Source organism: Mustela nivalis, assembly GCF_964662115.1.
Source record: "Mustela nivalis genome assembly, chromosome: 9".
Lineage (NCBI taxonomy): Eukaryota > Metazoa > Chordata > Mammalia > Carnivora > Mustelidae > Mustela > Mustela nivalis.
Window position 1 is genome coordinate 91,599,006 of NC_139028.1, and position 21,614 is coordinate 91,620,619.

The 21,614-nt window shown below is 45.1% G+C and overlaps 1 protein-coding gene across 3 annotated transcripts in view; it reads left to right on the top strand.

The window, feature by feature from the left end:
- The window catches only part of KIAA1549L (KIAA1549 like), a 248,277-nt gene that overhangs the window by 123,134 nt on the left and 103,529 nt on the right, over nucleotides 1–21,614 (top strand). For all 3 annotated transcript variants that reach the window (XM_082748886.1, XM_082748887.1, XM_082748888.1), the window contains exons 2-4: nucleotides 13,317–13,661; nucleotides 16,773–17,393; nucleotides 19,390–19,505. In XM_082748886.1, the coding sequence (XP_082605012.1) occupies nucleotides 13,317–13,661; nucleotides 16,773–17,393; nucleotides 19,390–19,505 (1,082 nt within the window). The remainder of the gene's footprint in view (nucleotides 1–13,316; nucleotides 13,662–16,772; nucleotides 17,394–19,389; nucleotides 19,506–21,614) is intronic.

A 21,614-nucleotide genomic window follows, 5' to 3' on the forward strand; every position in this document is an offset into this window, starting at 1 on the left:
AGAGATCACCTTTTCCAGGATGCTAAATAACTGCCCACTTTTGGATGTCATTTCGCAAGTACAGAACCCATAGCAGACATTACTAATTGATCCCAGCATGCTTCTTTGCTGATCCAGGACTGCCTTTAGAATCCTCACTGCCAATCAGATGGAGGCAACCAACCTTTGAGACGTGACTCATTAGCCATCTCTGAGCAAGAAATGGAGATCCAGATGTCTACCATCTTTCCTTCCTCATACTTTCCTTAGGGAGAAGGGATATGTGAAGCCATTATTCCTAATTCCCTGACATTTTGAAAGACAACATAATAAAAGCCCTCCTCTACCCTTTTCTTCCCAATTATTCATTCCTTAAAAAAAAAACTCTTCTTACTTCCCGACCTAAGTCCAGGCCAGCCTTTAATGTCTCCTGTGGCTGAAGAATCGACCGCTCTTTCAGCAAAGATGAATCAGCCATGTTTGTCTGGGAGCCTCAGAATTCGCCTGGCTCACTTTGCAACTGTGCGGTGGCAGGCAACAGTGAGAGTTATTTTACTTTTTGAAAATATGTTTTCTGCAGTTATATTTGGACTAGAAAAAAGATCCTTGCAGTCTCAGCTCAAATTACATTCAATGTTCCTAATTGCTGTTACCCTCAAATATGATAGTGAGTGAGGTCACATCTTCAGTTTACATTTCTCATCTATATTTACAAATGACACAGCTTTGGAACATCTGCTCTGCCTACGGAGGGCTCATTTTTGCAGATGATGCAGCTGTAATGGCTGCTGGCACCATTGTTTCCTCGACGACGATGCTGGGAAACATCTCTTCCTTTCTGCCTTTCCTGCTGGTTGCTGTTTTTTAAGTTGCCTTCTGGAGTTCATTTTGCCAGGAGAGAAGGGCTTAAACTTCTAAGGCAGCATATTTTTATTATTTCTGCCCAAAGCCTTCTTCTGCGAATGGTTACTGATGGCGGTCCCCCCATGGCAGCCCCACCTTTTTATAGAACAGCTCTGGAGGTGGGGAAGCTATAGGTCTAAAATAAAGCAGACAAATGTACAACCTTTGCAAAGTTCAGACCTTGGATAAAATCTGTATCTCTAAGGCATAGGTACCTTGGCGTTCATAGAGAACATGGCCATCATTTTATTCCTCATTGGAAAGAGGTACTGCTCTAGATGAATGAGGAAGGGTGGGGGTGTTGTTCATACAGACAACGTTTAGATGCTTTCCTGTTGTTGCTACTTCCATTTTAAAGTATGGTAAGTTAATAAAAGTGTAGACTTAAATATTTTCATTTCTGGAGCCAATGGTCCAGTTAAAGGAAATGCAGAGGACAGAGGAACATGCTGAATTGCACCATGAGCTTGCATCGGCCCAGTGCACAGTGTGCAAACACAAGTTCTTCTTCAGATAGGTTGTAAGCAAACAGAAGGAAAGGAGAGGGAAATCTGGAGATTAAAAGACACTTTAAAACATGGCAAAAGAAAAAATTGTTGTTGGGTAAGATTAATCTATGTCTAGGGGGATAAAACTATTTGAAAATGATTTCTTGGCTTAAGCCGCGTCACAATGTATGGGCTCTTACTGATGACTTGATTTTACCCTCTTGTGTTAGAGACGAGGAACATGGGGCCCAGTCAGGCAAAGCGATTTGCTCCGTGTCTAAAAGGGAACAGGTAGGAGAACCATGATGGGACTCCAGAACTCCTGGCTCATGTGTGAAGCTTCTACTACTTCCCCTGAGTATGATCTTTATCATATATTAATTGTATCTTTGAGTTCATCGACATAGATAAAATCACAGCCGACTTGACTACATCTTGGAGACTCTTTGTGTTAATCTGCTCTGTTAATTGCTTTTCAAGCAGATTGGCTCTGGTCTTGTCCTGTGTAAAGTGTCTATAAGCCCAGGAGCTGTAACATTCCCTGATTTATGGATTCACAGAATAAAGTTAGTCTTTTGCTTTCTAGTTGCTTTGACATTATATAGTTAGTTTCATTGTTCAGCACCATTAAAATGCTCTAAGGTTGCAATTAAAGCTATAAAATAATCTTTACTTTTGTTATTAAATTTTATTTTTTCCCAATAGATCTGACACTGATTTAAATTACATATTTTCACATGTGTAGCACTTTTTCTTGGGGAATTCATTCTTAAGTAGACTGGCTGTTTTGAAAAGAGGGAACTGCCTGATATAAATCCTCAAATTTTGGAAGAAGGCATGTATATCACTACCACACAAGCAATTCAGCCAACAAATTCACTTTACTGAAATAGGTTTTGGGTTAAATTATTCAATATTTCCATCCAGTTAGGGAGAAAATAGATCTTAATGGAGGCTATATAACATGCTATATTACATTATAGTGACATGTTTGTTATTATTGATTATTTTTATTTTTGAAAAGAGCCAGGATTTGAGGCTCAATTACAAGTAATTAACAATCCAACAATCCAACCAATGTGCCACAAGAAACATTTAATTCTTCTTGGTATTTGTAAGAAGTCAACAATACATGCCACTAGTTCACTGGCAGTGGTTCTTACAATTATTTACTGTGAAAATAATAGCACTAACCATTCAGGGTAGAAGATAGAAATGTATGTTATTTATCTGGAGGATAATAATGTACACTTTAACTTCAAGAAGCCGTGGATTTAAATTTATACTGGAGCAAGTGGTGTGGAAAATTGTAAGCTAGAGAAACTCTTGACTTCAAGAGACCTTTTTTTTTTAAAGTTTTTTTTTTTTTTTTTTTAATTTATTTGAGAGTGAGAGAGAGCAAGAGAGAGCACAGAGGCAGAGGGAGAAGCAGTCTCCCTGCTGAGCAGGAAGTCCGATGTGGGGCTGGATCTGAGCCACAGGCAGACGCTTAACCTACTGAGCCTCCCAGGGGCCCCCTGCTGGTCCGACTTTTCTTTACCATGATGATCCAGGACAGTAAGGATAAATGTGCCCAGCACGTGGGTGTTTGGTGTGTCCTGGTGTCCTGCTTACAGGTCAACTGGAATTTAGAATACCCTGAGTTGCTCTGGTTTTTATTTTCCTACCTGTGATTCCAAATACCCCACTGTGCCTGGGTAGGAGGCCTGTTTCACCTGCTATTTAATTTAACACTTAAAATTAACCACCACCAGCATCTGCCTGATAGTAGTGTGGTAAGGATGAAATGTGCTCATATTTGTAAACAGGACAGAAGTGGACTACAGGAAATGTTCAGGAAGTGCTAGTACCTGGCACACAGTAGGTACTCAGATTAATGAAATGAGTGTAGGGAGGATAAGTCTCCCATTTGTGGTAGGGTACTTTTATTGAGGACTCTTGTCTTTCACACAGAAGGCAGTTACAGAGACACACACACTTGGCATGCCCCCCCCCCCCCCCCCGCCAACCAAGTGGTGTGCAGTCTGTCCTAGGCTCCTCCTGGACAAGATCTGAATCTGTTTTGGGTAGACCAGGTGGGAAGAGCATCAGCATTCTGCTGCCCTTTTATGGGCACCCGGACTTCTGGGCCAGACATCTCCTCTGTTGTTAGTCACAGATTGTCCTGGTGTCGCCAATGCTGAACAATTATGTCTAACGATTTGGGTTATTGCTAGATAAACCAAGGCACTGGGAGATAGAAGTGAAACTTTTCTTGATGGAATAAATTTAAACTTAAAATAGGTAGATCTTCCCATTCTATATCAAATGAGAGAACATGTAGTCTCGGACACTTTAAATTATAGAATTAAAAAAAAAATGTTACCTCGGTATGACCACATATGTAAACACTAGACCAAACAATTTGTGAAATTTACTTGCTATGAACATATTGACTATCTTTTTGGGTTTTGGCACTTCTGTGAAGGATTTGAAAATTATTTACTTAGAATAAATATTTTCTTCTTTTTTACCTTAAAGGTGGTTAGTTTAGTTGTTGTTCAGTCCTAATAGAGTTGGTTGATAATTTCTTTTTATAAACATCTGAATTAACAAATTCTGGTAGTGATATTCATAACCAATGAATGTCATTTATGGGATAGTAAAACTTACGTCTGTATCAGTCATCAGTGAATATGAATTAAAGATGAATAATAATATTTGACATTAATAGGGGCAGCATATTCTGCTTCTTGGCCTCCACACAGACACCTGCAGAGATTCAAAGTTTAATTGTATCAGTACCCGTGGGGTGTCACACAGCCTTCCCAGTAGAGCATTTTTCTTGTATGTCTCCAGTCAAGGGGGAAAACGATCCAGCTGCTGATATTATCATTTTACCTAAATCAACTTAATACCCCAAAAAGACATTAGAGCCGGTCTGTATAATGATGGTCCCTTACCTTTGTTACACAGAACTTTACAGATCTCTCAGTACTCAGCCTTATGCGGTCTCAAGGGATGAACATCAGTAGAAGAGTCCATGAATAAGTCTGATGAAACAGACAGTGAAACAGGCCAGAGCCAGCTGTGTAATTTCAAAGAGCATGTTTTCAGGTTCCAGGATGGGTGTAGTCCTCTGGTCAGTTCTTCTTTGGTTTTTCTGCATCTGTAATTGCTCCAGGGCAATGACTTTATACCCTGAAAGGATTTCAAGTTAGAATTCCCCCAAGGTGTTCTTCAGAGCGGTGGTTCCTTGGGATAGTAGTTGATATCATGCAAAAAAGAAAAAGAAGAAAGAGTTCCACAGTCAACTCGTTTGGGGATTTTCTAGATTAATTATAACATCTGTTTTCTCTAAGTCTTTTGTAGACTTTGGGGTCCTTGTCTGCACTGTGCATCTCTTGGAAGAGATTTCCTGAGCTATTTTGAACCAATATCGTGGAACCAATATTTATGGAAACAATTGTTGGGACATGGTTTCCTTTGCTTGTTCTCAGTTTTAGAGACAGTCAGTTTATCTGGATGTCCCTAATACGGGACTATTGTCTTTTCAATCTAACAAAATACTCTGGAGATGCAAAGTGAAGGGGCAGGTCTCTGCCTATCATGAATAACAATGAGATGACACAATGTTGGGGTTGCAAATAATAAGGAAAACACTGAAGAGAGCTGAGTTTGGCCTAGGATTATACTGTTTGCACCTCAAATGCAATGAAAAGTCTTAACATTCTCTTTTTGTGTCTAGTATGTTTTGTGCAGTGCTTGTGTGCTGTGTGGACTGTCATGGATTTTATGAATTTTTGAGTTATTAATTGATCATTTGTGCATTAAATGATTTATCCTTATATATATATACATACATTTTTTATAAAATTGCATATATGTGATCCTGGAGTATACATGGCTTTCTACTTTTTATTGTAATCTTTTCCTTCCCCCACGCCCCACATTTTTGCTTGGCTGCCCTGCATTTATTTACATTTTTGATTATTGTTTGTCTCCTTAATATATCTTTTTTTGGATTTTGATATTAAAGCAGTACTGGTTTCGTAAAATGAATCAGAGATGTTTTCATATATCTCAAAAGCCTGGATTAGTTTAATAATGTTAGCATCACCTTGTTTTTTTAAAAGGTAGGTAGAACTCAGCCAAATATTTCTGGTCCTGGTGGCTTTTTCAATAGTGCCTCCTTTTTCCTATGTTAATTTGGTTCAGTTGCTCATTTTTGGATTAATTTGGGTTATGAAAGTTATTCCCTTATATATGTGTATTTCTTTTTTTTTTTTAAGATTTTATTTATTTATTTGACAGACAGAGATCACAAGCAGGCAGAGAGGCAGGCAGAGAGGAGGAAGCAGGCTCCCCACTGAGCAGAGAGCCTGATGCGGGGCTCAATCCCAGGACCTTGAGATCATGACCTGAGCCGAATTTAACCCACTGAGCCACCCAGGCGCCCCTGTGTATTTCTTTATTCTGAGAACATGCATGCAAGAACCTCATGTTCTGCCTCTGCCTTCTCTCAGCATCTCAGCCCTCGCTGTAGTGAGATTCACGTGCCCGGTTTGTGAGCAAGCTTAATGGGAAAGTGTTTACTTTGCCAACTGTGCCGAATAAGTCATTTCAAAAACCACATGCTTGATTGTGGGAATAAGCAGACTTCAGGGGAGAAACCCAATGCTGAGGCTCAGTGAGCCTTTACTAATGCCAGGAAAGCCCGGTGGATCACCAGGCACTCATTGCAGAATTACAGCGGGAGACAAGGGATTCCCTGTAAGAAATGTGAACCACGCCTGAGAAGTTTGAGTAAGTTTATCGCGAAGTAGGAGTATAATCATTTCCTGTTACCAGAGTTTAGAAAAAAACGCATGACTCTGAACCCTCTTAATTAGATTTTGTGCTCCCTGATGACCATGATGGGAAGTAACATTGTATTGACTGCTGACCACGTACCAGGGTGTGTTCCAAATATTCCACGTGGGTTAATGCCATTCAGCCTCAAGACGACCCGTGAGACAAAGATTATTACTACACACATCATGTGAGGGGCAAATGGGCACAGAGAGGTCTGTAACTTGCCTAAGTTGGCACAGCAGGAACAAGGCAGGCGGGCTGTGAACCCAGTGCTCTGATTCTAGATCCCAAACCCTTCACTGGGACACCTGACCGCCTTCCCAGTGAGGGTTACAGCGTGTTCATCTGCATAAGGGAGGGACTATCTGAGAAAAGATTTGGGTGTTAAATGGCTAAGTGATTGAGCAGATAAGGGGGGTAATTGGCCATAATTCTAAACAGAAAGGAGAAAGTACTCTAATAGAGCTAAAAATGACGAGTTGTGGAAACAGTGATATCTTAATTATGAGACTATCACTCAGAAGCAGTTTACATTTACATTTTCAACATGGGGTGAAGTCCAGTAATACGCCTTTTGCCCAACTTTCTAAGGCGCTATTACTGCTTTCTAATTGGCTCAGACTGTTCTACATCTCCAGTCTTTCTTGTCTAATGATGAAAATGGTTTCAACTCCCTTTAGGGCTGTTAGAATGAAATAGCAAAAATGAATGGGAAGGTTTGGAAAAGTTTGCTGATAGAATTATCCTGTTTTGGAGGATCAGCATTTTCAATGGTTGGGTTTAGGCTGTCTGAACAGTGGGGTGAGGTTCTATTTTTGTTTTTGTTTCTGTTTTTTCAAAGAGAGTGTGTGAGTGGGGAGGGGCAGAGGGAGAAGGAGAAGGACAATCTGAAGCAGGCTCCACGCTCAGCCTGACAAAGTACTCAATACAGGGCTCGATCTCACATGGCCTGAGCTGATATCAAGAGTTGAACCTTTAATGGACTGAGCCACCTAGGTCCCCTGGGGTGATGTTTTTAAACTTATGAATGACCTTATCAGAAAGAATCAGGATGATGGCAGAGTGGTGGGGAAGGAGAGAGACCCCAAGTCCCTTTGATTTACTTCTGATGCAGATGGTGTTCAAGTTAGATGTGGGTGGTGACCTTGTCCATAAGAGGGGGTCATTACAGCTGTCCCACCTGCCACAATGTAATTATGATAACAGAATTGGGAGGAGATGAGGCTATTACTTATAAAACTGAAAATGTATAAATAACCTATTTTTTTTTAAGATTTTTAAAAAATTTTACACAGAGTGAGAGCAGGAACACAATCAGGGGGAGTGGGAGAGGGAGAAGCAGGCTTCCCGCCAAGCAGGGAGCCCAATGTGGGACTCAGTCCTAGGACTCTAGGATCATGACCTGAGCCAAAAGCAGACGCTTAACGACTGAGCCACCCAGGTGCCCCAATAACCTGTATCAGGAGGCAGTTAAACAAATTATAATACCTTGTCTTACCGGGAAAAACATGCAGCCTTATCCAATATGAAAAAATGCCTTAAAATAATGTAAAAAGACCAAAAGCGGGTGCAAAGTTGAATGTGTAGTGTGATCACAGGTCTGAAAACACATAAACCAAAGCTCTTCCAAGAATGAAATCTAGCAGCACAGTTCATCACAGTGTGAATTGTGGTTTCTCTCGACATGGTGGGACATGCCGGTGACTGGCGCTGAGGGATGTGTGGGACTCTTTTCCTTCAACTTTTCCATTGTTTCTAAAGTGAGACTTTAAAAAAATGAAAAAGAGTAAATGTATTACTGTCTTAAGGGGGAAATCAATTTTATTTTTAAACCTGTTCACAAAGGATTTGAAAGCTATATATATATATATATATATATATATATGTGTGTGTGTGTGTGTGTGTGTGTGTGTGTGTGTGTATTTTTTTAAAGAAAATTGCTGTGAAAGAGCTTTGATAGTTAAAAAGCTTCTGCGGAAGCAATAAACACAGTCTTCTATTTGCTGGCATTGCTTCAAGGAATGGCAGTCTGATTGTGTTTAACCGGCACATTGAAAAAGCCCCAAGAGAAACCGTGTCAAGAAGAATGTCCCAGGCGCCACACTTCAGAACCGTGGGTTGGGGCTGGGTGCTTCCACAGAGAAGTGCTGCTCGGTTCATCTCTGTTGACCTTCTGGGAATCGAGGTCTCAGTGACGTAGAGCTATGCTCAGTAATATTTGCCAAAGCAGCACCAAAAGGAGACTCGACCTCACACTCAGGAGACACAGGCTGCCATGTGGGCTCCAGACTGTTGGGGTCCCTCTGAGAGGACGGAGACCTCTCTGGACCTGGTGATGGAGGAAGATCTACTCCTTCCCACACAGAGCAGACAGCTTTGGCTCTGAAGTCAGAGGGCATGAGTCATACATGACTTTAGGGTAACTGTCCCTATGACCTTGACCGAGCCAGTTTTTAACCTCCCTGGGGCATGGTTTGCTCGCCTGTAAAATCGAGGTAAGAACTTTTATTCTCTACCTCCCAGATACTGTGAGGAACAAGGTGGGATGAAGGTATGACAAGATCCTGCAAACCATAAGGGGATCCACAGTCCTGGGGGATTGTGACAGTGCATGATCTGCAAGGCATTTCTGAGTTTTGACTAGCATCCGAGGCCTCTGAGGCAGTCAGTCCATGCCTATGCTGGACTAAACAAGTAATGATAACAAGAACAATATGAGTAATAGCTAGTGTTTTGGGAACACTATGTACCAAACACTGTTCTAAGGACTTTACATGTATTACCTATTTTAAAGATGTATTTATTTATTTTAGAGAGGGAGAAAGAGCACGCTGCACAGGAAGGGACAGAGGGAGAGGGAGGGAGAGAGAAGCTTTTGTAGACTTCTCGTTGAGCCCAGAGCCTGATGCAGGGCTTGATATCACGACCTTGAGATCATGACCTGAGCCAAAAGCAAGAGTCAGATGCTCAACTGACTGAGCCACCCAGCTGTCCCTGTATCACATCTTAATACTTAAAACAATTTCATGGTAATGTAGTTACCATGGGGTAGGTACTGGAATAGTCCCCATTTTACAAATGAGGGAGAGGCACAGAGAGGTTAAGTAACTTGTCCAGGGTCACACAGCTAGCAGATGGAGGAGCGGGATTTGAATCCAGGCAATCCGACCCTGAGGCCTGATAGAAAGCTGCCGGTATTTTTCTCTGACATACAAGGATGAGGGATTTGGGATACTTATTTATTAACTGGTTGTCTTAGTTTCTTTCATTCAAGAGCTGCTGTTGATAAGGTTTGCTTTTTTTCAAGTATTGCAATTAAGAAAACCTGCTGGTGGGCAGTGAACGGGACAAAGCGGATGGCTTCATGACTGTGGTTGGCAAAGTGTCCCAGACTGGCTGTGGGAAGGCCTCCTTCTCCTCTGTGTCTCCAGCAGGCAAAGGAAGGAAGCGCTGAGCAGGAAAGGGCTATGACTACAGCCACCTTCCAGTAGCCGGAGGAAACCAGGAAGCCATCCAGGGCAGCGCTGGAAGGCCCTTGGATCTTGAATGGAGGATATTTCTTAAGTAGGAGACTCTGATGACTTTGGAAAGGAGGGTCTCTCCTGGGGTCTGGGACAAAAATAGCCATGCACAAGGGACTGACAGTCAGTGGGACTGAAGAGAGAAGTTCAGAGCAGAGAAAATGCAGCAGGGGAGCCTGACGTAGGTATGGGCTTTTATGAGGTTCAGGTTTGTACGCTATGCAGTGGGAATACTTTGAGCACACAGCCCTGGAGACCAGGTCTGGCATTCTGTGCAAGTAGTGGGAATGATGTGCTACCAGTGTGAAGGGCTTCAGGAGGACAGAGGTGCGAACAACTCATCGTTAGGCATCTGGGTGTTACCCGCGGGGGCTTGAGGTCCGGGGAGACTAGGGAGGCAGTTCTCACCATTTCTGACATTCTGTTTCCCAACCTGGCCAAGCACTTCCTAACCCCCTTTATGTTTCATTAGTTAATGAACTTCAGTACAAGGGTAAGTTTAGCCCTGATGGGACTCCATGCAAACTTAGTAAGCAAGTGATTTCCATCACAAAGCCATCTCTGCTCCCTGTCTTTCTTTATCCAGAACCTCCTTAAATGTCTTACCATTTAAGTTATTTCCTTTTAAAATTCTTTAGAATACAAGTCCCTTGGTGAGACACCCTGTCCAAACACAGGTAATTGTTGACTTGTCCCTAGAATGAGTGATAACTTGTTTTTTGTTTTTGTTTTTGTGTTTTTGTGGGGCTTCTTTAGAATGAGTGATTTTTTTTTTTTTTTGAATGAGTGATATTTTTAATGTTCAGAAAGGATCGCTGGTTAGGGACTTATGCAGGAAAACACCATTGTCTGTCATCTCCCACTCTTGTATGTGGGACATATCATTGCTTTCTGTGCATTTTTTAACAAGACTGTTACCACAGTTTTCTGCAAAGAGTAGTTCAGGTTATTCTAAGTAGAAGAAAGTTAGGGGTTTTGGTCAGAAGAAGGGGATGAATTGGAGAGTCAGATTTCATTAAGAAAAAAAGAATTCAGTCACTTGATTAGAATGGTGTTGCTTCTTTTTCTCTTTGAAAAATGGGACTTAAATCACTTCTCGGTCTTTTGGTTAAGATCAAGTGAAAAATGGAAGAGGGGAAGCCATCCTCAGCTCTGAGAGGCTGTTTGTAGTTCCTGGAGACTGCCTGCAATTCTAGAAGTTGCCCGTAATCCTTTGCCACATGGGCTTTCCCAGTAGGGCCTCTCAATTCATCAGGCCATCAAGGAGAGCAAGTCTACTAGCAAGACTAAGTCTTAGATAATATAAACACAAGTGTGATATCCCATCCCTTTGCCATATTCTGTTGGTTAGAAGCAAGTCGCAGGTCCTGCTCATATTCAGTAAGAGGGGTCACACAAAGGCATGACCACCAAGAGACAGGGCTCATGGGAACACTGTAGAGTGTGTCCAGTGTACTCCTATATCCATCCTGTATCACACTTCGACTTCACTGCCTTTTTTGAGTGTTTTAAGCTTTCTGTAATTTGGTTTTGCTCTACTTCTCCTAATTTACTTTTCCCTTCTTAATAAATTACCTCTTCTTTCCCCCTAAAATTTTTTTTTCCTTCCATGATACATCAATCAATACAAGTATATTTTATTTATTAGTATAGACATAATTTTTAAATCTTGTGTATAAAGCAGAAGTAATTTTCATTTAAATGAAGAGTTCTTAGCTGTGTTTTGGCTTCTGAATCCTTTTGAGAATCTCATTAAAGCTATAGAGGTTCATTTCCCAGAAGTGGGGGACACAATCCTGTATCATTTGTTATTATTGCTGCATAGCAAACCATCCCTAGCTTAGTGTGGTAAAAAGCTACCATTTCATAATGTTCATGGTTTCAGGAATCCAGATGGAGCACAGTGAGGATGGCTTATCTCTGCCTCATGATTCTTGGGGATGCGGTAGAGAAGACTGAAACAGCCAGGGTGACTTGAAGCGTTGAGGACTAGAATTACCTGGAGGCTTCTTGAGTTACATGCCTGGTGCTTGGGCAGGGATGACTGGGAATCTTGGCTCAGCTGGGACTGTTGCCTGGAGTACTTACATGGCCTCACCATGTGGCTTGGGTTGTTCACAGAGTTATGGCTATTTCTAGGAGGAAGAGTGAAGGAATATACGGAGAACAAGCCTTCCAAAAGGCCAAGTGGAAGCTGTCTGGCCTTTTGTGATGGTAGCCTTGGAAGTCATGTGGCATTGCTTCCGCCATACGGTAATTGGTTGAATGGTCTCAGGCCACTCAGCTCCAGGATGAGGAGACATAGACCTCACCTCTTAATGGGAGGCATACAGGAGAAATTGCAGAAACACACACACACACACACACACACACACACACACACACACACACATTTAAAGAACTAGATTATCTGAAAATTGAAAGGGATCATTGAGGATGACCTATTTCAGTCCTCTACCATGGCTCAACTCTTTTTCACAACTTTCCAGCCATCCCATGCCTGGACCACTGTGGAAACAGAGGGGTTCCTTCTGTTCTCTCCTGTCATCCATGCCCACCACTTTCCAGTCTGTTCTGTTCTTCACTACATAGCCAGAATGCTTGTTCTAAAACACAAATTTGCTCCTGTACATCACCCATCTTCACCTACCCACCCCACTCCACTTCAAACCAGATTTCATAACTTCAACTCCCCTTGGTTTATTTCTGTCAGGTAGTTCTGAGGTTTTTAGGTAATAATGGAGAAAGCTCTCGAAGTAGATTTTCTTTTTTATTCTTAATTTAAAATATGACTTAAGGACCACTTGGCCACCTTTGGGGTCATGAACACCATCAACACTGCAGAACCATGGAAAGGGGGACCAGAGAATCATCCGGCAAGATTGTTTCTCTTCCCAAGCATGAAATTTCCAGCTTTCTGCTCAGTTATGTCCTTGCCTCCTTTCCTGTGGAGCTCACCATTTTGAGCCCCTCCCTCCTTTCCTTTCTACCTACAGCTTTATACAGGAAATGTTGGTGCTGACCATCTGAATTCTCTGTAGGTGCTTGTAGTGACCCTGGGTCTTGTGAGGTGGCTCTAGTCCTCTGTTGGATGTGAATAACTTATCTTTCAGAGAGGAAGACTTAGGGTCCTAAAAAGACATTTGCATCCAGATACACAGTTCTCTCATTTTGCATTTTGGGTTCTTGCATCAGGTTCATTTTGGTGTCATTGGCCATGGCAGATAGTCACGTTGATCTTCGATTTTCTAGGTTGTGAGTTTCCCAGTCCAACCCTTGTAGGTGATAAAAAAAAAAAAAAAAAAAAAAAGATTTAAGATACACAGGTGTCTTCTGCATCTTTGCTCAAATATGACTTTATTGGAGACTGTGGCTCACCATCCCTGCCCCAGAGGGTAGCTGCCACATTTGCACCTGTGTAATGACATCATTGTCTGAATATGTTTAATGAGTCTTCTGCACTGGGGCACAGCTCTGTGAGATGGGGGTGGTGCCTGCCATGCTCACCCCTTCTCTCCAGAACCTCCAGGACCTCCCAAAGCAGGCACTTGGTGATTGCTGATGCCTGACCATGTGATATTTTGTTTCTCAGGAGTAGACAATCTACAGATAACAGTCAGCCCGACCCCAGAGTCATTTCCTCACGGGAAAGCGTTACCGATTTCACCAACATGGCCTTTCTCAGAAGTCCAGTCTTCCTTGGCAGCGGCCAGAATCCAGAATGTGCTGGGACCGTCCCCTGACAACACGAGCGTGCTGCAGCTCCTCCGAACACCTCCACCGAAGACACACCGCAGAGCTAGGGCTCACGGGGACTTCTCTTCCTCCCCTTACCAAGGAAGTGGCCATAGCGCCTTCCTCGAGCCTTCCAAGGATTCCACGGAGTCTGTGGTCCAGCCGAGACCTCAAGGGGGAAAAGACGCAGCCTCCATGTCAGGTTTGCCTCACACCAGCATGCTCCCCTCCTTGTTCACCATCCCATCTCAGCCAGTATGGGTAGGGACTCCTTCCATTACCACACAACATGCCCCACGATCAGACGTGCTCCCGTTTCTCCCTCCACCTTCACCCTCCTCATTGGCTCCTGACTCACCTCATTCCATTGTCTTTTCTAAACCAGCCAAACCACCCACCCAAGTGCCTTTCTTCCCCCACACAGCTCCTCCTGGCTCCTCTTCACATCAGAGCATAGCTAATTCCCCAATCCCATTCGCTGGTGAAATGAACCACACTCCATCTAAAAATGCCCTCGATTTGCTAGGCATCCCTCATCTAGGTTTTTCTGGATCCTCCACAGGACAGCGGCCCGAGCTGCCCCCCACAGCAGGTCCTCACTCCGCAGGCTCCCCCACACCTGCGTTTTTGAGCTCCGTGGCAGAACTGGCCCACCTGCCTCCCGTTCCCCTAGTACCTGGAAGTCTTCCTCGGCGTCCAGATGGACCGCCTTCCCAGGCAGTGGCGGAAGGGGCTTCAAGTCCTACATCCACCCACTCTGTGGAAGCTGGGGTGGCCAAGGGCGTGCACAATGAGGTGTCTTTGCCGACTTCGAAGAGTGCAGCAGCCGCTGCTGTGACCGAGGAGGCTGTGTCTTTGCTTTCCCGGACTGCAAGATCTGAGGCAGTGGAAACGACCACCAGAAAGCTAGCCCCTGCTACTGCAAATGACTCCACTCACCCACTGCATTTGCCAGCCGCTCCAGAGAATTCCACAGGGCCCAATTTTTCGGCAGAACACATGGCTTCCTCATTGGTGCCTTCTCCTCTGCCTCTCCCCACGGCCAGCCGAGGGCAAGCCATCCTTTCTGGGGCACGGAACATCACAGCCGCCGACTCTCCCTCCCCACCCACTTTCACCCAGCTGGCGCAGAATCAGGCTTCCCCATCCACCGCGCCCCTAAAGCCAGCTCCTCAAGAAGAGGGCACCAGCGGGTCCCCTCCGACCGCAGCTCCAGACTTCCCCCGGTCTAGCAAATCTCCCGATCTCCTTTCTGCAACTTGGGCCTCTCTCCTGCGGGAGGAAGAGAGCGTGACAGCTGTTTTAAAGAAAAACGAAAAGGCAAACTTGACAGTTGCTCTCCAGACCCTTCCAAGAAAAGACACTCTGAGTCTTCACACTGTAAATGGGTTCCCCTCTGATTCCAGCACGGATCGTATTTCATCTTTTCTCCTTACAACACTGAGAACAAAACTCCCTTCAGAATCAGCGCTCCCTTCCGTGCCGTCCGTACGAGGCCCCCAGACTATTCTCCCAACCCCCCGCTCGTCCAGCGCCAACCCAGAGGCTCCTGCAGCTGCAGAAGGCCGCTCTGAGTCGCCAGTCCCAACGTCCCAACAGGTGACAGCATTTCCCTCCTCCGCTGAGGTCTATGATTTCTCAACAATGAGACGTGTTTTAAAGCCAGCGACCACAGATGTTTTCGGGAGTTCTCTTCCCACAGAAACTGGATCCCTCTCCATACAGCCCATGAGATCTGGCTTGCAGCAGCAGACAGATTATGATTTAAATGGGCACACAGTTCACTCCACCCGTTGGGAAAGTCGTTCAGCTTCAACTCCTCCTCCCAGTGGTTCGACTTCAGCGGCCAGAACAATAAAATCTTCAGATCGCAGAGCTACTGCTGGGCCATTAGTGACTGCAGAAGGCTTCACCGCCCAGCATCCTGCCCTTCCTACCAGCGCCAACCAGCCTGTCCCACAGTCAGAAGTTAGCATGGTTGGAAACCATACGGACGTGGTGTCCTTAATCGGTGCCTATTCCAGAGACTTCCAAACAGCTGAGGTTGAAAAGGACCCACCCGCAGGCCAACACGCTGCGTCTCATCCCCGTCTCCAGCTGCCTGGGCATGCAACACCTGCTCTTTTGCCAGCCTCTCCAAGGCTGACTTACGCGGCCCGCGTCCACAAAGTGCTTTCAGACGGAATGGATAGGAGTCTCTCCATTTCCAGTGAAGTCTATCCATCTCCTGAGATAAGTGCTTCTCCACCATTCCAGAGTCCCTTGAGAGATCACACGACGGCTGAGTCTCCTCTTCCAAGCAGGGCCGGACTCAGGACCCCGTCCAAAGTACTGCTGGCTTCTTGGGGCCCCGACAAACGGACAGGTGCAGCCATGCGTGCAGGTAGTTGGTTTCCTGGTACCCCCAAAATAGTTAGGACTGCTTCTGTGGACAGAGGACCTTCAAGTTCAACACAGACACCCGGCTTTGCTTAGAAGGAGCAGAAACACTCTTTGAGGGTGATGAACAAGTTAGGGGTCCCCAAAAGTCGTGTCCTTTATCCTCTGCTGACTTGAGTTTTTTGAAAGTACAGTCGGTCTCCGGCTTAAAAGAGTTTGACTTACAATTTTTCAGCTTACAGCAGTGCAAAAGTCATAGGCATTTGGTAGAAATCACACTTCGAATTTTGAATTTGGATTTTTTTTTTCCGGGCTAGCAATAAGTTGGTCCTCTCCGGTGGTGCCAGGCAGGGCAGTGGGGCACAACTCCCAGCCGGCCGCGAGACCGTGAAGGTCAGCAATGATACGATTAGAACCATCTCGTACCCACAATTACAACCATCTCGTACCCACACCACTATTCCTTCACTTTCAGTACAGTGTTCAACAAATTACGTGAGATATTCAGCACTTTATTGTAAGACAGGCTTGGGTCAGATGGTTTTGAGCAACCGTAGGCTACGGTAGGTATTTCGAGCACGGTTAAGGTGGGTTGGCTAAGCCAGGATGTTCGGTAGCTTAGGTGTATTACATGCATTTCTGATTTATGATATTTTCAACTTATGATAGGTTTATTAGGACAGAACCCCATCGTAAGGTGAGAAAGAGCTCCATTCAGAATTTAAACATCCTTATTGCCAACCACAGGTTTCTGTAAGGGACATTCTCACTGTGGGTAATTGACTTAACGAACCTAGAACCATTTTGCCCAAATTCCAGAGTACAGAGACTTTTCTCACCAGCAAACCCACAAGTTCCATCCATCTGTCACCACCACAAGTGACACATGCCCTGCAGACCAATGACAGACTTTGCTTTTTTTCCCTCTTTGTAGTGGACCCCTCCGTGTCGTCCAGGGCGGAACCAACAGCAGCAGCCACCCCTGCAGCTACGTCGTTCCTGGGGAAATCAAGTCCACGGGCGCTGTCTGCAGCCCTGATCGCCAAGGGCCCTGGCAGTAACCCTTCGGCCGTGGCCTCAGGATTAGTTAAGAGCAGCTGGACCGCTGCTCTAGCTAAAAATGCCACAAACAATACAGCGCCTGGCCCAAAGGCGACAGCAGGGGCGGTGCATCCGACCTTCTCCTTCACACCAACCTACATGTTTTCCAGAACAGCACACACCATGAGTGCTCACACAGCCATGCAAGGGAACGCAGGCACCGCCTCTGGCCTGCTGTCCACGACACACCTCCCCAGGAAACCACAAGCCATGCACACGGGCCTTCCCAACCCCACCAACCCAGACATGCCCCGGGCAGCCACCGCCCGCCCGCTGACCATCACAGCAGCCTTGACGTCCATCACCGCACCAGTGAGGGCCACCCGCTTGCCACCCGCACTGGCGGGAAATACAGATGCTGCTCTTCCCGCCGCGTCAGCTTCCGTGGTCACCACCGGCAAAATGGCGTCCAACCTGGAGTGTCAGATGTCCAGTAAGCTCCTGGTTAAGACAGGTGAGAGTCCACTGTCCTGATTTTACTTGAAAGTAGCAATCATGCCCTGGTCTCAGAGACGTAGCAGAATTATTTGAGTTCTTTGAGATGAGTGGTTCTTAACCAGAGACAGTTTGGCTCCTTCTCCCCCAGAAGGCATCAGGCCATGTCCGGAGACTGTCTGTGACATGAAAGGGAGATAGATCCCCACGAACCTACAGCAAAGGATCATCCAGCCCCAAATGTCACAGTGCTGAGGTTGAGAACCTCTGGTCCTTATCATAAGTGATGGCGGAGAGGGGGAGCTTTATGGAACATGGGGTCTAGTCCCGAGGTCCGTCCCGATATCAGAGGCCCCTGGGGAAGCCACTTCTGCCAGTGGGTGGGGGAGGGTGGTCTGAGAAGATGAACGTGTAGCAAGTTTTCTTGCAGAACAAATCAGGGATGTGTCACATAAAGGAATGAGCTGGCTAGTAAGATGGCAAATCTCAGAAGCCCTACAGAATTCAGAAAGGCTTTTGTTAGCTATTTTGTCAGTCGGCAGATAGTAAAAGTACAGCTGTGTGATGAGGGTGCCCAGGACTCCTTCGGATGTTGAAAAGGAGGCCTTGAGAAAGCTGGGTGGTGTCTGTTGTCTCAAGCTGCACTTCCCGGTGGCAGCCCAGCAGGCCAGGAAGGCCCAGGACGCTTTCATCAGTGGCAGTGTTTGCTCTAAAAATCATCAGACACATTATTTGAAAGAGCATGCCAATGCTGAATGCTTGAGTCCTGCCTTCCTCTTCGCCCCACAAAGGATTAAGTGAAATTATATCTTAAGACAAACCCTATCCTAAAATGGGAAATTGTAAAACTAGGCGTATAGCAGAAAGTACACTATTGCTTTCTGTTTCTTAAGAAATTATACCATCTGGTTTTCCACTCCCCCTGCTCTGACAGGCAAGCCACCCCAACCACCTAGATGCAGAAGTCTGGAACATTCTCCCCCACTTCTGTGTCACTCTCCATCATTCCAGCCACCCCTGGCCCACCGCAGGGGCCCTTCGGTTCTAAACCCTTGAATACTCCTTTTCTCCGTCCCCACTGCCCTTCTCTGGTTCACGCTGTCGTCACCCACCTCTATTTCTGCAACATCAACCAAATTTATCTCTCTGCCTTTGACTAGCCACCCCCTGCCCCAATCTGTTCTCCAGTCTGCAGGCAATGGAATTCTCTAAAATGAATGCCTTCGCTGAAAACCCTTCGCTTCCCAGAGCCAGCAGCACCAAGCCTAAACATGTATACTGAGGGGCACTGCTTCTCACCACTGTGCCTTTGCTCTTGGTCCTCTCTCTGCTGGGAATGGCTGGGGGTGGGGGGTGTCCCTCTCCTGTTGGCCAAGCTCGTTCCCTGTTATCCTTCAGGACTCAGCGGAAGCTTCAGGAAACCTTCCCTGAACCCCACCCCCTTGCCCAAGTCTGGGCTGGATGTTCCTCCTGAAGCCTCAGACAGCCTGGGAGGCTTCCCTTCAAATAACACCTGTCACATTCAGTCACAGGTGCCTGCTGTCCACCCCAGGTCTCCATCCCGCTCTCTGTCCCACTTAGAGGGTGCGGGGCTGCCCCTGGCTTATTCAGGGCTGTTTTAGGCTGCAGGACCTCACTCAGGGCCTGCACGTCAGCAGGCTGTCAGGGAACACTCTTGTCGGAATTTTCTTGCATGCATTTTCTTACTGACCCATTGGGGCCAGGCCCCGCTGAACCCAGTTTTCAAAGTCAAAGGCAGCGTTGGTCAGAAATGAAGTGCAGCCGGCATATTAGCTCTCTCTCCGCTAGGATCACACCAATATGAGGCCTCCCTTCTTGGGACTTGAGTGGGACCGAGAGAGCTACTACCCCAGCCCGCCGCGCTCATTGGTTGGACCTGTGGTCACCAGCTTTATTCAGAACTTGCAGGAGGTGGAGGGTGGAGAGGAGAGGGGAGCCCCAGGAGGGGGTCTGCTGCCTTACCCTGACGGCCGTGCTTCTGTTTGGTCCCACAGTTCTCCTTCTGACCCAGAGGAGAGTGCAGATCAGTGAAACCTTGAAGTTCAGTATAGCCAAAGGGCTCACGCAGGCATTACGGAAGGCTTTCCACCAGAATGACATCTCGGCTCACGTAAGCCCCTCGCTTTTGTAATTAAACTAAGCCCTCTAGATCCTCCTCTTGGACCCCAAGTACGTCTAGATTTTCCTCCTCTCTGGGTACCATGACCACACATGTCAAAAGTAACATCTTCCTTCATTTTGGCAAATAGCTCATATGTGGTGACTGGAGAGAAAAAGGCCAAATTTTGAGGTGGAAAATGGAGGTTAATTGCCTTATGTCTTTTTTTTTTTTTTTTTTTTTTTCCAAGCCTGGATATACTGTTTTAAGTCATACCATTATCCCATTGTTTAGGGAAAGTATTTGCTATTGTTAGTCTAATTCTCAAGAAACTGTCCATTGCTTTTCCCTTCATCTTCCTCAGCATTGTAAATGGTGATTTGTTTCTGGACATTTATTTTTTTTTTAAAGATTTTATTTATTTATTTGACAGAGAGAGACACATCACAAGCAGGCAGACAGGGAGCCTGATATGGGGCTCGATCCCAGGACCCTGAGATCATGACCTGAGCCAAAGGCAGCGGCTTAACCCACTGAGCCACCCAGGTGCCCCTATTTCTGGACATTTAAAAATTATTGTAAATTGAGTCCAACTTTGTTTCAATAGCCAGCAGCAGACAGGGGAATAAAACATTTTTCCCCCAAACACTTTAATGCCAGGTACTATTTAACAACTGTCAGCTGATTCCCATGGCATAGCCAAGGGATGGAGCCCTCACTTTGCACTCTTTGGGATTGATGCCAAGTTTTAAAGCCCTAAATGTGATTGGCAGTTGGTGGATGGCCCTTTCCACCACTTAGAAATAGCAGTCCAGCTTTTTCCCCCCTGAGGCTTGTCTTGCAGCTGCATTCGTGGTCTCCACAACCACACCAAGGACTAGAAATGAGGTTTGCTACATAGTTTATTGGTCATTGTCAATCTCTTTTTGTTGGGGCGGGGGAGGATGGGGAAGAACAGAGAGAAAGGGAGAGAATCTCAAGCAGACTCCATGCTGAGCAGGGAGACTGGCACAGGGCTCAATCCCAGGACCCTGAGATCATGATCTGAGCCGAAACCAAGAGTCAGATGCTCAGCTGACTGAGCCACCTGGGTGCCCTGTCAATCCCTTTTGTATAATTCTGAGAGAAAACAAAGAAAGACAGACAGACAGAGAGAAAGAAAGAAAGAAAGAAAGAAGAAAGAAAGAAAGAAAGAAAGAAAGAAAGACAGACTAACTCATCTCATGAAAAGCATCTGTGGTTTCTGCACCAGAAACTACTTGAAAGTTGAAAATGTGAGTATTTCTGTTTGGTCACCTGACATGTAATTTTCAAACTTAGTTGTTTGCAAACTACCTTCAGTGTTTATCTTTTCTGCATTTCATCGCAGACCACTGTCACAATTAGTTATGAATTCATTTTTTAAAAATCAGCCCATTTTAAAAAAAAAACTTTTGAAAGGATGTTTGATATTACTGGTAGAACTTGGGATCATTTGCCACAAATAAAAGGTAATCATAAAAATGAAAGTAATGGTAATAACTTGGTAAATGCAAGCTAGACATTATTGCTTGAGGAAGGCTCTAAGGCTGATGTCCCCCATGTCTTTTTGATTCAACATATGATTAGCCAGCATTAGAGAGGTACTATAAATAAATAATCCCCAAGCTGAGACTTGCTCCTCCAGGTCATTAGGATTGGAGCGGGGAGTCACTTTCTTAACCACTTTCCTAGTCATTTTCTCTCAAATAAAGAAATAAATCTTAAAAAAAAAAAAACCACTAAGAAAGCAAAATGAAATAAGAATAAAATCTAAAGCCTCAAAATTTTCCATTTGGGTCAGAAAGAACTCAGCACATCAGTGTCTCTTAGGACTCAGTTTTAAGAGAGATTGTCCTCAGTCTGTCCCCATCCTCACCTAGGTCCTGAGCCAACTTACGAGCCAGGAATGGACTGAAGTCTGAGTAGTTCTTCTCTTAGCTTTTAGAAAGAGGAATTCACCTCATTTACTACCTAATACCTGTCCTAAAGAAGCCCTCACTTCATCTATCACTTCTGCCTTTTAATTTTCGTAAGTGATAAGAGAGCTGTTTTTCCGAGCTTTTCGTCTCTGGAAATCTCTTTTGCCTGCCATCTCCTCTC